Genomic DNA, 14,258 nt, shown 5'->3' on the forward strand with positions numbered 1-14,258 from the left:
TGATGATGATGATGATGATGATGGTGATGATGATGATGATGATGGTGATGATGATGATGATGATGGTGATGATGATGATGATGATGGTGATGATGATGATGATGATGATGGTGAAGGTGCGGCTGAGCCCCGTGTGAGCGTGTGCTTCATGTGCAGCACACAGATGTACAGCTGCTCCTGGCTCAAACTGAGAAGAACTATTTTGAAACCAAGCTGGAGCTGGAGCGAGCGGCCGCTGAGAAGCAGCTTCTCTGGAAGGAGAAGAAGAACCTGGAGGTGGACAGAGACGACCTGCGACAGAAGCTGAGGGACGTGACCAGAGAAAATGTCCAAGTCAAAGAGAGGTGAGAGCAAATGACAAGATCCTCCTTCAGGTTTTTTAATCATTTCGTCTGGTTTTTATTAGTGTGAAACCCGTGAACTCACACGTGGCTCTGAGCTGGGAGTAACATGGATCTGAGGTCCAACGTCTTTTACTCTTCACCTCGTACCTTCTTGGCTGCAGACTCGTCTACTTCCTGTCTTCTTGGCCTTCACTTCTAAACCCTGACTGTGAAGAACATACAGCAACATTTAACCAAATATGACACAGATCAGAGTGAGTACTTAGAGGAGGAGGGCTTCAAGAGAAACATCTGATCAGCTGATTCTCTACTAAACCTTTGACATGTTTCCCACCAAACATCAAACATCACAGTGGAAAAAACAGAATATGTCCAAGATATAAACGAGGACACAGATAAGGCGTCGAAACTCATTTTCTGACTAAATTAGTGAGAATTCCAGGCCTACAGCAGAACATGGAATCATTTAAAGGATACGTGTAGTGAATATATAACATAAAGATGTTGAGCCACATTCCCATTTGGACAAACAACAATAACGCTGCACAGATGAAAAACAGCACTGCCGGAGGCTGATGAGAGGTACTGCACAAATCTTTCTGCTGTGAATTAGCGTACGTGAGAAAACAGAGGGCGTGAGAGAAAGGAAGGCAGAGAAGGGAAAACAGAGAAGGTGGTGAGTTATGGTTGGATGGAAGTGCAGACATCAAATAAAGTTGACGCGAAAAGACGGAAGAAGAAAGTTCTGTTTGCTCTGCCGCGGCTGCTGCTCTGTGGAATGTAAATCCTCATGACTCTTCACGTCCTCTCTCTTTGTTTGGACGTGTGCTCTGGTGGTCCTTCTGCACTTTCACTCCACCTGAGCGACTCTCCTTTGGGAATCACAGAAGGAATTTCCTGACTCTTTGCATTACTCTGAAAGCTCCAGGGATGAACCCACTCCATTTGTTAGAGGGTCAGACCTTCTCTGGACACTGCACACAAAAAGGAAATAAAATCACATTTTTGTCTAAAATGATTCATTTATGTTCATTTTGGAATCTAGTCACGGGCCAGATTTGGGCTGCGGGCCACCAGTTGATAATTGCTGCTTTATGTTCTCCGATGGTTTGGTCGGCAGTGAGATCAATATGCGACATCGAACCCTAACTGCAGAGGAGGAAGGCAAGAGGGCCAGCCAGTGTCAACGGGAGGCCGAGGCCGCGAGGCGTCTGGCCGAGAAGGAGCGACAGCAGAGAACGGCCGAGTGTCTGACCTGGAGGGAGAGACACCAGGAGTTGGCCGACAAGTTCCGAGCTCAGGAGGACCTGAAGGCCCTGAGGCAGAACAAGTCGGTGAGATGTCGGGGCGCACGCAGCCTATGGTACTCGTTTGTTATTTATTTATGACCTTTTGACCTTGGTGTGCTTTTTCTCTCCACCGTCAGTGTCAGGCCAACATCAAAAGCTACTTCCTGTGCATGACGGAGAGCGACCAGAGGGTTCGAATCCTGAAAAATCAAGATGGCTCCCCGAGAAATTTCACGGTGAGACGATGCAGCTGGAGAGATTGAAACACTGACTCTGATGTCGTCGCTGCTGATCCGCTCTCTGTCTGATGTGATTCGTTTTAAGGAAGCAGATCCGGTCTACATCTCCACCCCTGACTCCAGTCCTGAAGACCCTGAGACCAGTACATCAAGGTGAGCCCTGCAAAAACTGCAATGTCCACCAGAGGGCACCATAACAAAAGGCTCCACTCGCTCCTTCTCTCACTCTATTCCTCTCCTCCTGACTGCGACCGTCTCGTGTCTCCTCCTGCTGGACACCTCCATCATTGTCCAGTCAGTCCACAGCTTATTTACGCTAACATTCACACCCAGGTTTAAATCTAGAGAGAACAAGTAGTGGTTGAACATGTAAACTGCACACAGAGATCAGGCCTGTGACCTTGTTACTGTAAGGCAGCATCACTAACCACTCTCCTATCTTGACAGTCTGTTTATTACCATTCATTTCCCCAGGACCATGCTGAGGGTTTCGGCCCCACACACAGGGAGGGACCTGGGGCCCAGTCACTTTGACGAACTTCCCGCTTTCGGCGGCGAGCGGCCCAGCTCCGCGCCCGCTCGCAGGAACAGGAAGGTGGTGGAGTACTTCTGGATCCCCACAGACCAGGAGTGAGTCAAGGCACGGAGGCAGCTGAGGAATAGGTTTGATTGTTGAAGGTAAAGAAAAAGTCACACCAGACGGTAGAGCTGCTCATGTTCTTGACTTTATTGACATTAAAGCAACAGAGGTGCACGATAACTCAGAGTAGTTTACACAGTGATCCAAATCCATCGTCGTCTTCAAAGATCAACAGTGAGGGTAGAAGGCGTTGTTCACATCCATGAACAAGGTAGTCGGTCATTGAGCCAATTTAAATCAAAGGGACGCGTTTGTCTGTTTGTCTGATAAATACTGACATTTGTTAACTGTCTGAAGTCAAACCGTTGGCCTCCATAAACTCCTGTTCGACTTCTGCTCAGCATCTGCTGTGGATCTGAGAGATTCCTCTGATCCCGGCACCAGACATTGAAAAACCAACCAAACAATTTGAATTAAGAGGTAGAAACACAGGCGACTTCACACCGATGACTTTTTTCATGTACTGTAACATTTGGAGCGTACGTATTGCAACCACTCGTGTAATAAAAGTCAAAAAAAGAAACAAAAGGAAGGGGGCGCTGTGTCGTGTCAAGGGAGAATGAAAAAATCGTAATAAAAGGAAGATGCTCGTCAGTGTCAATGAAGAGCACTTTTATAAAAAAACAAAAAAAGAAAGTGGTAAACAGTATTTTTAAGTAAGTAAAGGTTGAATTCATGTCTAGCAGTTAATAAACTGTTTATTTATTTATTTTTTACCGTGTGTCAAAGTTTAGACCCAGTTTGAACTCTGCTCTGATCTGACCACAGGAGGGCAGCACCAGTTCATCTGTTCATGTGTAAAAGCCAAGTTTAACCCTGTGGCTCTGACACCAAATGGGTTTTTTGTGCCTGGTGATCAGACATTGATGGGATGATGTTGACACCAGGTTCTGACCAGGTTCTGACCAGGGTCTTACAGGAGATCACTAACAAGTTTGTCAAATTCTCTTATTTCACCACATTAGGCTTCATTTCTACGTGTTGTCGGGGGACAGCTGACCCTCTGAGCTGCTGCGTCAGAGGTTGAACAGAGGAATGAGGGAGCGTGTGAAAGCTCGCCCTGAAAATCTTTCAGAACAACTCGTCCTGTTTTCTTTTTAAATGCATGAATTCTCTTACAGCTGCTTTTGTTTGACGTGTGAACTTATTGTGACAACGTGTGACGCTAAATCACTGCACATTGGACCATTAAATAAAGATGGTTCCTACAAGGGGAGAGAAATGTGGAATTAAACACATGCAAAAAGAAAAAAAAACAGTTTCAAACCTACAACAGTCAGGATACAAACAAAAAAAAGACTCAAATTTGAACGGAGCCACTCAAGACTTCATGTGGCTGATCAGGACACACATCCAAGAAGAATCAGACAACAAATCAAAATGATGCGTCTCAGCCTATCATCATGGCACAGGATGGTAACGTGTGATGACCTACGTGGACACGATCGCGGTATTAACGGCTGAAGGGCTGCGGCGGAGGGCCCCCCAGTGGTTGGATTAAACACAGAGTAAAAAAAAAGTGGAGTAATAGTTGAGGAGGTCATCATCTACACCATTCTGATTCTGTTGGACTCTCAGTCTGCTTCGTCCTCGGACTCTTCCTCCTCTGCCGTCTCCAGCCAGGTCAGCCACTGGTTTACCTGGAGTGGACAGAAGGAGGCAGTGTTTCAGTGTTTGACCTGTTCCTCGACACACCTTATAATGTGATGTCACTGAAGGACCTTTACTTTGAAACAGTTTACTTTATAGTTGTACTGAGATGAACCGCACCAGCCACCGTGCTAACTCGTTAGCCACAGTGCTACGACTGACTTGACGTTGTTTTTTGTCGTTGTGACTGTTAGAACGTCAACACTAGTAATTACTGACAAAACAACTTTGTTGAATTTGAATGAAAATAAATTAGGTTAAACTGTTTGTTGATAACGAGAGTACCCTGTGTGTGTGTGTGTGTGTGTTGGTTTTATGTCAGTGACTAACAGACACCACTGGACCTCACATCACCAGAAGTCTCCACTGTGGAACATCTGACTTTTCTTTTTTAAAAACAGTGTCACAACAACAGAGTTGTTTGTTAAAGAACTGGGACATGACCATACCTGGAACAAAGCTTTTCCTTTTCCAGGGAATTCTTGGGTTATATCTTCTTTCCATGCGAGGAAGGCTTCTTCTTCAATGATCTCCATGTCATAAAAGTTGACAAAGTAGCGCAGCAGCATGCCTGGGGACAGCCATCGTCAACATACGTTCAGGTGAAAATCCTCTCTCCTCTCCGTCACACCGGTGTCGCTCTTACCTTTAGGGAAACCACTGGCGTTGCAGTGGACCTGCAGGGCGTAGAGGGCGCTGACCTGCAGCTCTGTGTGGTCGTGCAGGAACTTCTGCATGACGGGCTTGAAGGCCAGCAGCAGCTGCTTTTCCTGCTCCAGCTGCTCCTTGGAGGGGGCTGCTAGCTGCTCGTCACACTCCGCCATGCACAGCTCCTGGGAGATGAACTGCAGAAAACTTGGAGAGGACACAGACGGTCAGTTTTCAAACCACAGTGGGTGAGTGACAGCTGATGTTAGCAGCTGTAATCACCTGGTCATGAGGATGTTGACAAATCCTTTATCAGTGTGGAGCTTTGGAGAGATGTTGTCTTTGATCCACTTGTAGATGGACTGTGGAGACGGGTCTGCCTTGATCTGCTTCAGCAGCTCCTTCTCCAGCTTCAGCAGTGGAAACAGGAAGCTCAGGCCCTTCCCTTCCAGGATCTCCAACATGCGGTCCTTATTCTGATCGATTTCTGCAGAGCGGTCACAGCGGTCACTGGTTGTTTGTGGTTTTTTTTTTTAATGTTCACAGTGAATCACTGGTTAAAGATTGAGTTTCTGCCGTGAACATTACGCTGCAGTTTCCTGTCAGTATTTAATGATTGCCCTCGTTACTTCAGATCTGGGGCAGATCCACAACAACCCTGAGCTGAAACATTCAGACTCGTCCCAAACTGTACAACAGGGAGGTGGTTACCTGGGAGCATCTTCTGCATGTTGACTTTGCTCTGCTGGAACAGGTCAGTGAGCCACTCCCGGTCCTTCAGTTTGGCCGTCTGTTGCAGGCACAGAAGGAAGAGTGGGAAGTGGGTGCCGTTCTCCAGGGGGTGAGCCAGCTCTGCCACGCTCACCAGCTCCGCGATGATGGCCCGGGCCGCGAACTGAGCCAGGTAGGACTTCACCAGCGGCACGTCCACCTCGATCTTAGGGCACTGGTCCAGGACATTCAGGAAGGCCTGAGGAGTGGGTGGGACATTTCAAAGTCACCTTCTCTGATGCTTTTTTTCTTCCTCTCAGATTTGAATGTTGTCACAAACCTGCATGAAGTTCTCTCCAGTGACGAGGCCCTCGGTGCGAAGCGTGTGGATCAGAGTGCTGACGTGCTCCTTGTCCTCGTCGGTACGATCCAGGGAGAACACGATGATCTTGCTGAGCATCTCAGGTAAGAAATGCTTCGGAGCCTTCATGTCTCTGACGCCACTCACGGCCTCAGTCAGGTTCTTACTGTTCAAGTACTCAGTCATGATTGCCTCCTGAGAAGAACGAGGGCACAGGAAGTGTGTTGATGCACCTGAGACCAGATACTTCCTGAACAGGTTTATTCATGTCTGAGAGAGTAAAAGCTGAATGTTTTCACTCACCGTCATCTTCAGAAGTTCCTCCTTAGCAGGTGGTGGTTTCTTGTTTGTCTTCTGAGGTTTCTCTTGGATGGGTGGAGGATTGGTCTTGAGGCCAAGCTGTGGAGGCTGAGGACAAATGGAACAGACAAGAATGTTAGTGAATAAATAAAGAAACCTTGAGTGTAAAAGCCGAAGCACTGCTCTGTCTGACTGACCTGTCCCAGGGGTGGAGTTTGGGTGCGCGGTGGCTGAGCACTGGGAGGCATCATGGTGGGGATCTGAGGCTGAAGTTTGGGAACTTGGTTCTTGTTGAGGAGGAATGACTGAGCTGGCCTCAGGCTGATCTGTGGGACGGCAGGACGTCGATGGACAAAACAGGATCAGTCAAAATTTTTGTCCAACTCCAAACTTGCCTGTTGGTTAAAATCATGCCCTCATATCTGATAATCACAATCAGTGGACCAGCCACGGTTTACAGAGAGGAGGAGGAAGAGGAAGAGGAGGGGAAGGAGGAGGAGGGGAAGGAGGAGAAAAGACCAGCAGCTGGACGTGCTCCTCAGATAACGCGTCTTTTTTTAATCAGCGAGCATGAAGACTGTCCAACAGACAAAGTCAGACTGGTGATAATGGAAGCTGACAGAACGTCCACGTACCTCGTCAGCATTGAGCTGTCCTTTCTTACTGAATCGTGGAGGCATGTCCTTGGACTGGACCTGCTGCTGGGCCAAGTGGTTCTGGTTCTGGTTGAGGAAATGCTGGTTCTGAACCTGTTAATAAAACATTATCATCTTAAGAATTTGAAATCATCTGAACAGAGTCCAGTCCTTTCTACTGTTGGCAGAATGACCTGGTTAGACTTGACAAAAGACTTGGGCCCCATGTCAAATTGTGACTGGGGTGGAGGGGCAATGTGACCGCTGTGGCCATTGAAGAGTGGATTGGTGCGGTGGCGTCCCATGGTGGGCGAGTACCTGTCCTGAATAACACCTGGACCAGTTCCAATCCCACAACCTGAAGAATAAAATAAAATTACATTTAAATTGAAAAATGGCTTTTCCTTTAACGTGTGTGTGTGTGTGTGTGTGTGTGTGTGTGTGTGTGTAGATACCATGTGCTGATGTTTATAACTACACTTAACCATTTAACAAAACAAGATTGGTACCGGGCATCTGTCCAAACATGTCGGCCAATCCCCCAAGAGTCTCTCTGTCCAGTTTCATTCTGTTGGGCATGAAGGGGCTTTCCAGGAAAAAGTCCATCCTCATCCCCTGAGACATGGGTGCTGGGATAAAAACACCCAGATCCTACAACAACCACACCGAGCCTCACGTTAATCTTAAAACCAATGACACACACACACTTTTCTCCATCTCTAAATCGTGTTCACTTTTAAAACACCGTGTCCTGATCTTTATATTTATTCAGCCCACCACGGTCTAAATAAATATAAACATCCATATACAAGTCACAGGACTAGACCAAGACAAGCTCAACTTACTGTACAGTCTGGAATAATACAAATTATAACCTATGGCTTGTATTTTTTAGATTAAAACAAGATTTTTTTTTTTTTGTTGAATAAGGCCTTTCCTCACTGAAAACTGACGTGAATAGTTTGTTTTTTATTTTTTTAAATGTTTGGATCCAGATTTGTCTCAAGTCTGCACCGGTCCAGAACGTGTGTAATCTGTACAAAGAACCGCAGTCTTCGCCGACTCACTTTCACTGCATCTTGACGGATCTGGTTAATCGTCTTTGGTCCGTTGTCAATGAAAGCCTTGCGGGGGACCCAGTTGTTTTCTCGCAGCTCCACTGTGTCTTGCAGCAGGAAGCGGATCCTGGCGGGCAACTCCTTGTGATTCATTAAGGATCGCATACGGCCAAAGTACTGATCCATTAAAGACTGAAAGACAAGGGGAGGAGAGAGACTGCTGTGGTGAGGAGGACACTTCAGACACCCTCATTTTCTGATCACTCTGGACTGTTACCTTTGCTTTCTCATGGTCGAGTCTCGGCCCCACTGTTCTCATTATCTGACAGAGGCACTCCAGGTCCTCCCCCATATCTTTGAGCTGGACTCTCTTCTTCTTTTCCAGAAGCTTCAGAGTGGATTAAAGAGAAAATCATAAGATCAGATTTTAGGCAGCAGTTCTTCAACTGCCTGTTGCAGTCTGACAAATAACGTCGTCAGACGTGATCACAACAATAAGACGGAATATCCACGTACTGTTTTGATGCACTTATGAAGGATAGATTCATGGATGAGGTCGAGTTTGCCAAGTTCCCCGATGAATTTAATGTTGCCGAGCATCTTGATCTTGGCAATGGCACGTTGTTCCTCCTCCTCAGAAGTGAGAGGGTTGTCATGTTTGTCATAGACTGAGGAGAAAAAAACAACACATTGAGCTGCAGTTAAATTACAGGCCAAGGTAGAAAATGTCCGACGTCACCGCAGGGTCAGAGACTTACTTTCAACATTTCTGGTGCGGTTTTCAAATTCATCTTGAAGCTTGGAAATCAGCAGTCTTCTGAAGGTCTGTAATGACATCGTCGTCGTCACAGAAGAAGAATACTTGGAATACTATCATTGGTAACATTGAAATTGAAAAAGTTCAATACTAACTGCCATTTGTCATTGCACATTTAATAGATTACAGCAAAGTGGGCTGAGGTTGGTTTATGTTTTTTGTTTTTTGAAGTCACAATACTGCAGTTCACTTACTGTGCTCTGCTTTTGGGTCGACTGGATCTCAGATGAAGGGCCATCAAAGTTTGGTGCGTCCTCTGCCAAGCGCAGACATAGCTGAGCATAGAGCGAGCTATACTTCGGCTCTTCTAGGGCTTTGTCTACAATCTGAGTCAGATGAGAGAAACCACAGAGATGAGTCACGCTGCCAAGTGCTGATATTTTACCCAGGACTAAAGGACACAATGTCAATTACCAGCAAGATGATTCCTTTAAGGACGAGTTTTGAATCTACGCCCACGTTCAGGAGCTCAAGGCATAGCTTGTCAAACTTCTCAGGCGTGAGTTTGTTGAGTATGCTGGAAAATGAGGACACAACGAGACAGAGGCGTAAAGGGTCAGTAGACCTGCAGTCAGACGTGGCCATGTTTGAACTTATTGTTTACAGTGTGTGAAAAACAATGTATGTACAAATGTTCTCAACCCAGGATCCTTTAAGACACTCGTTAGAACATCCTTGAAAACATCTTCTGTTATGAAATATATTCCACTGCAGTCAGACTGGTGACATCTGGTACAGGTCAGGACTATAGATTATTTCTTCCTGTGGTGACCACCAGCTGACCCACATTCCTGAGGCAAATTCAGGAGAATTTATGAGCTTTGGCAAATGGCCAGAATAAGTTGTTCAGACCCAACATGGAATTTGTACAGTCTCCCAGACTTTAATATTTGAGCTTGTCATTGTATCCACCACTTCAGAATTGGAATTGATGCACAATAATAATCTGCCTGTCAAAACAAACCTCCTGGAGTGTCTTGTCTTCTCTCCTAACAGGAGCAACACCTCATAAAGTGCTAAACCTATCGAGTGTTTCTCCTGAACTTTTGGGGAAGGTGCTGTTGGCAACACAGAGCATTTTCTTTGTCAGTGGCAAAAAAATGAATGAACTGTGACAGGACCACATTTTTTTATAGAGTATTATAGAGAGATATGATGTCATGTAAAAGTATTATAGAGAGATATGATGTCATGTCAAGTTTATATAATGTGTTACGGCAACGTCACGCTTTTTCAAAAGTAGAACTGACTTCAACAGAAGTCATGGTGGGGAGGAGCTGTCCTCGTCAGGGGGAAACACTGAACTTCATCGTGACAAACATTCAAGAACATTTAAACTAGTAAAATCTCTGTGCTGTTGTTGTAGTTCTTACTAGTTACATATATGTTTATTCAAATATTTTTTTTTTCTAGAACACATGGGTTGGAACCTTACCCCCTCACTTTCCTGAAGATTGCATCGTGTCGTTCTTTTTCGTTGCTGGAGTTGACATCTCGTCTAGTGCTTCGTGAAGGAACCCATCTCTGAACGCTTTGCCCTGGGGTTTTCCCCAGGAACTCGCTGCAGAAATACCAAATAATTGTAATTTGGGTGTGAAAACAAATCTCTGTTTCTAGTGTGTGTTTACATGTCTTGGAACAGACTGTGGGTCTGCTTAAAGTAAACAACCATGAACTGAGCAGAAAATTAACTCATTGACCTAGTAAATGATGCTATAAAAGTCTCAAAAATTGTTTTTTTTTTTCAGGATCCCATCCTTTGAAGATAAATGTTTATCATCACCATTTCTGCTGCATAATTATCTCAGTCCATGTACATGTATGAAAACATGTTCCTTACAAATAGATCAGTCGACATCATTTTACTGGACTTAATGTCACGCAGATGTGTAATACTAGTTATTAAAGTTACGTGTGATTAAGGATAAAACCATAGAAATAAATTGACAGAACCTGTTGCCGACAGTCTTGGGATAGTGCTGAGGTGCACCCCTACCACCTCCTCCCCCCGAAGAAGCACTACAAAGGCAGAGAGAGTACACATAAGGGCAAATTCAACACTTTACATCAACCCTTGGTCACATGTGCTACTATATGTCTCTATGGAGCTTTTGTCTCTTTTTTCAGGGCACAAAATCTTGCAGCACTATTTGACTCGTGATTTATAATTTTGAGAACATTGGGATTCTAATGTTTGTTTGTTTGTAGCAACACAAGTGAGTAAAATATGACTCTAGTCTGGATAAAAAAAGATGACAAAGGACAAGAGAAAAAAAGTCAGATCTGTTCCTCTAACATTAGACAATGAGATTTACTGGTAAAAAATACCAGAATGCTGCTTCACATTAACTATCAGTCCTGATCTCTGACTAATTCTTAGTGACACAACATCCAACACTGACAGCCCTGTTTGAAAAGGTATCAGTGTACGCTATTGTTCAAACTCAACAGAAGGTTGTCGAGTAGTGTGGTAACTGGAGCACCACAATGTATCATCTGAATGACTGCACCTTGTCTGATGCCCTGCTAACAGTGGGTCTACCTAATTAAATAGGTGTGTTGAACCATTAGCGCAAACAGACAATTGAAAAAATTCTCTGAAAGACTCTTCCGTCACCCTCCCCCTTGTTTTTCTGTATCTTGACAAAGAGAAGAATCTGACAGCCATTTTGAGCCTCCCACATCCTGCTTTGTTCTAAAAGCACCGGAAGATCCTGCCCCAAATGTTAGCAGAAAGCTGGCCTTGAAAGAAACACTATATAATGATACCCAGATTGCTATGTCCGTTGCCAATTTTTGCAATTACCTGAAACGAGAAGCACCCCCTTCTGCAATCACACTCTCCACTTTGGCGGCTTGACAACGAAGAATCCTCAAAAGAATAAGTTTATTAGGGAGGGATGGGGAAAACGGTGCTGGGGAAGAGGATAACAAAGGGGGTTCAATTAGTAACGGAAAAAACAATCCAGTCTTGGACATTCACAGACTTTGTTCGCGTTGTCATTCGCACAGACCTACACCTGGGACTGCATTAAATGACATATACACGACATCGCTTTGTGTACTGTTCCGTCTTTGTCTCTTGGGCTGAACCGTAACAAAACGTCAAATGTCACTTCAGCGCCTTTAACTGTAAACGCGACACACGGGTTAACGTGCATTTAATGGTTATTTTCTAATGACTACTGCAGCGGAAGCAAGGGTAGAAAACACAGCAATATTTTTCCTTAAGCGACAACAAAGCAAAGGTACGTTAGCCAACAGGCTAACAATTAGCCAGCAAGACTGCTACACATCCAGCTCTGCTACGTCACGACAGCAATGAAATGTACACCATATGTTTTTTGTTTCTTCCCATTCTTCTATGGGTTGTACTGGTTGTGCAACATATTCAAGGTTCGTGTATTTACAGTCATTCTATCATGACGAACATGACATGTACGACGTCTTGTTTTCCTGATCCATGGCAATGACTAGGGTTTTTACACAGGCAACACAATGACTACATCATAATGCAGTGAAACAGGGCAGGGCGCTTGGTTGGATGGGCGCTAAGGAGCCCTTTTCGGTCGTTCTGGTGTCGCCGTCCTACCGTGGCTCAGGTTTTGTCATCAATGTTTTTGAAGCCAATTTTGAATCGCCCCTTGCCCTTATTCAAATCTTACGGATTGGTGACCGGTCATAGTAATGCCTTCGAGATATTACTTTTATTTTCATGCAAACATGTTGGATTAGCCTTTCCGACGACGCCATTTTCTGCCTGGAAATAAATCAGCTGAGCCATTGGCGAGCTAAGCTATCTGCCGGCTCTGAAGCTAACATGCTATCGTTAGCCTCCACTTTAAACCGTTAGCGGAAGCCATTTTGGATGAACCGGTGCGGTCTTGTTAGGGAGAAACTCTGCCTTACCTTTACCAACGCAACTTCAGGTTTTATATTTTTGAGTCACTACCAGAGAAGAAAAGGGGCAACAGTAAAAGAAAATGTTGCCTTTGCGACGGATATCAGCAGAGCTTAGAGCAACAAGATGACCGCACAAAAACACACACATCAACCCCTACGAGTTGCCTGCCTCACTGGCTTGTTTTCGATAGCTAAGCTAAAGGAGAAGCCGAGAAGCTTTGCAGCCTTGTGGGGGAAGAAAAGTCAACAAATAGCATTGGTCACGTATTTTGTTGCCGTGTGGACTTCATCCAATCACGGCAAAGCTTTGTTTCTAGGGCGTTTCTATAAGAGATTATAAACCAACCAGAGACATTCAAATATTAAAGAGCCCGCCTTTAAAGTTAATTGACATGCGATATGACATCTGTATGGAAGACAATCAGTACCATAATTCATATTTAAATATACATTTTCAGAATATACCGGCATTTTTTTGACTCAAATAAAAATTATAAATCTATCATCCGAATTGCAATTTCTTCTTCAAGATTGTTCATTCTGTGACTTAATTCAAATGAAAAAGAAAAGGACATTTAAGATTTAATTTTCAAAAGAACCAAATTAATTTTGAAATTTGAACATGAAAACGCATTACTAGAATGCTTTTTCATTTTCAGAATATAGCTGATATCTGATAGATGGGTGTATCGTTTTAAACAAGGTGTACTTTTTGACGGGAAGATTGGAGACGGAGATTGCCGAGCACCCACGGTGATTGCCGAGCATCCTCGGAGATTGCCGAGCATCCACAGTGATTGCCGAGCTTCCAGGGAGATTGCCGAGCACCCACGGTGATTGCCGAGCACCCACGGTGATTTCCGAGCACCCACGGTGATTGCCGATCTTTTACGGTGATTGCCGAGCACCCACGGTGATTGCCGATCTTCCACGGAGATTGCAGATCACCCACGTGTGCCTTGTCATTGATTTGCTAAAGACCAAAAAGGCTGAGCGGTACGGAGATTGCTGAGCACCCACGGTGATTGCCGAGCATCCAGGGAGATTGCCGAGCACCCACGGAGATTGCCGAGTACCCACGGTGATTGCCGAGCACCCACGGAGATTGCCGAGTACCCACGGTGATTGCCGAGCACCCACGGTGATTGCCGAGCATCCAGGGAGATTGCCGAGCACCCACGGAGATTGCCGAGCATTCACGGTGATTGCCGAGCTTCTACGGAGATTGCCGAGCCCCCACGGTGATTGCCGAACATCCAGGGAGATTGCCGAGCACCCACGGTGATTGCCGAACATCCAGGGAGATTGCCGAGCACCCACGGTGATTGCCGAGCTTCCAGGGAGATTGCCGAGCACCCACGGTGATTGCCGAGCACCTACGGAGATTGCTGAGCACCCACGGTGATTGCCGAGCACCCACGGTGATTGCCGAGCTTCTACGGAGATTGCCGAAGCACTCACGGTGACTGCCGAGCACCCACGGAGATTGCCGAGTACCCACGGTGATTGCCGAGCACCCACGGTGATTGCCGATCTTCCACGGAGATTGCAGATCACCCACGTGTGCCTTGTCATTGATTTGCTAAAGACCAAAAAGGCTGAGCGGCGACTTTCTGCTACAACTAGCATAGTGGTTGATTTAGCCAACAAAAATAGAGAAATG

At 45.4% G+C, this 14,258-nt stretch overlaps 2 protein-coding genes and 1 non-coding gene across 3 annotated transcripts in view; 1 reads left to right on the forward strand and 2 right to left on the reverse strand.

Annotated features, from left to right (window-relative positions):
* LOC103379575 (uncharacterized) overlaps window positions 1–2,945 on the forward strand; it is an 8,463-nt gene extending 5,518 nt beyond the window's left edge. Inside the window, exons 5-9 of the mRNA XM_008311170.2 lie at window positions 157–344; window positions 1,465–1,678; window positions 1,771–1,869; window positions 1,958–2,025; window positions 2,347–2,945. Coding sequence (XP_008309392.1) covers window positions 157–344; window positions 1,465–1,678; window positions 1,771–1,869; window positions 1,958–2,025; window positions 2,347–2,506 — 729 coding nt within the window. The 3' untranslated portion in view covers window positions 2,507–2,945. The remainder of the gene's footprint in view (window positions 1–156; window positions 345–1,464; window positions 1,679–1,770; window positions 1,870–1,957; window positions 2,026–2,346) is intronic.
* On the reverse strand, window positions 2,582–11,745 carry eif4g2b (eukaryotic translation initiation factor 4, gamma 2b). Its single transcript, XM_008311171.2, has 21 exons — window positions 11,739–11,745; window positions 11,499–11,607; window positions 10,646–10,711; window positions 10,128–10,253; window positions 9,107–9,209; window positions 8,887–9,018; window positions 8,634–8,700; window positions 8,392–8,543; window positions 8,153–8,263; window positions 7,885–8,067; window positions 7,327–7,468; window positions 7,012–7,175; window positions 6,818–6,931; window positions 6,380–6,508; window positions 6,186–6,290; window positions 5,862–6,077; window positions 5,522–5,780; window positions 5,093–5,297; window positions 4,809–5,017; window positions 4,612–4,733; window positions 2,582–4,152 (listed from the first exon to the last, which is right to left on the reverse strand). Exons 1-21 carry the CDS (start codon window positions 11,743–11,745, stop codon window positions 4,087–4,089), a joined length of 2,787 nt encoding a protein of 928 aa, XP_008309393.1. The 3' UTR covers window positions 2,582–4,086.
* LOC112487179 (small nucleolar RNA SNORD97) lies at window positions 6,593–6,754 on the reverse strand. The gene has a single exon (XR_003050008.1). It is a non-coding gene; the product is annotated as a small nucleolar RNA SNORD97 (small nucleolar RNA).
* Window positions 11,746–14,258: the final 2,513 nt, after the last annotated feature.

The sequence above is a fragment of the Cynoglossus semilaevis genome, chromosome 6 (genome assembly GCF_000523025.1).
Source record: "Cynoglossus semilaevis isolate Cse_v1.0 chromosome 6, Cse_v1.0, whole genome shotgun sequence".
Lineage (NCBI taxonomy): Eukaryota > Metazoa > Chordata > Actinopteri > Pleuronectiformes > Cynoglossidae > Cynoglossus > Cynoglossus semilaevis.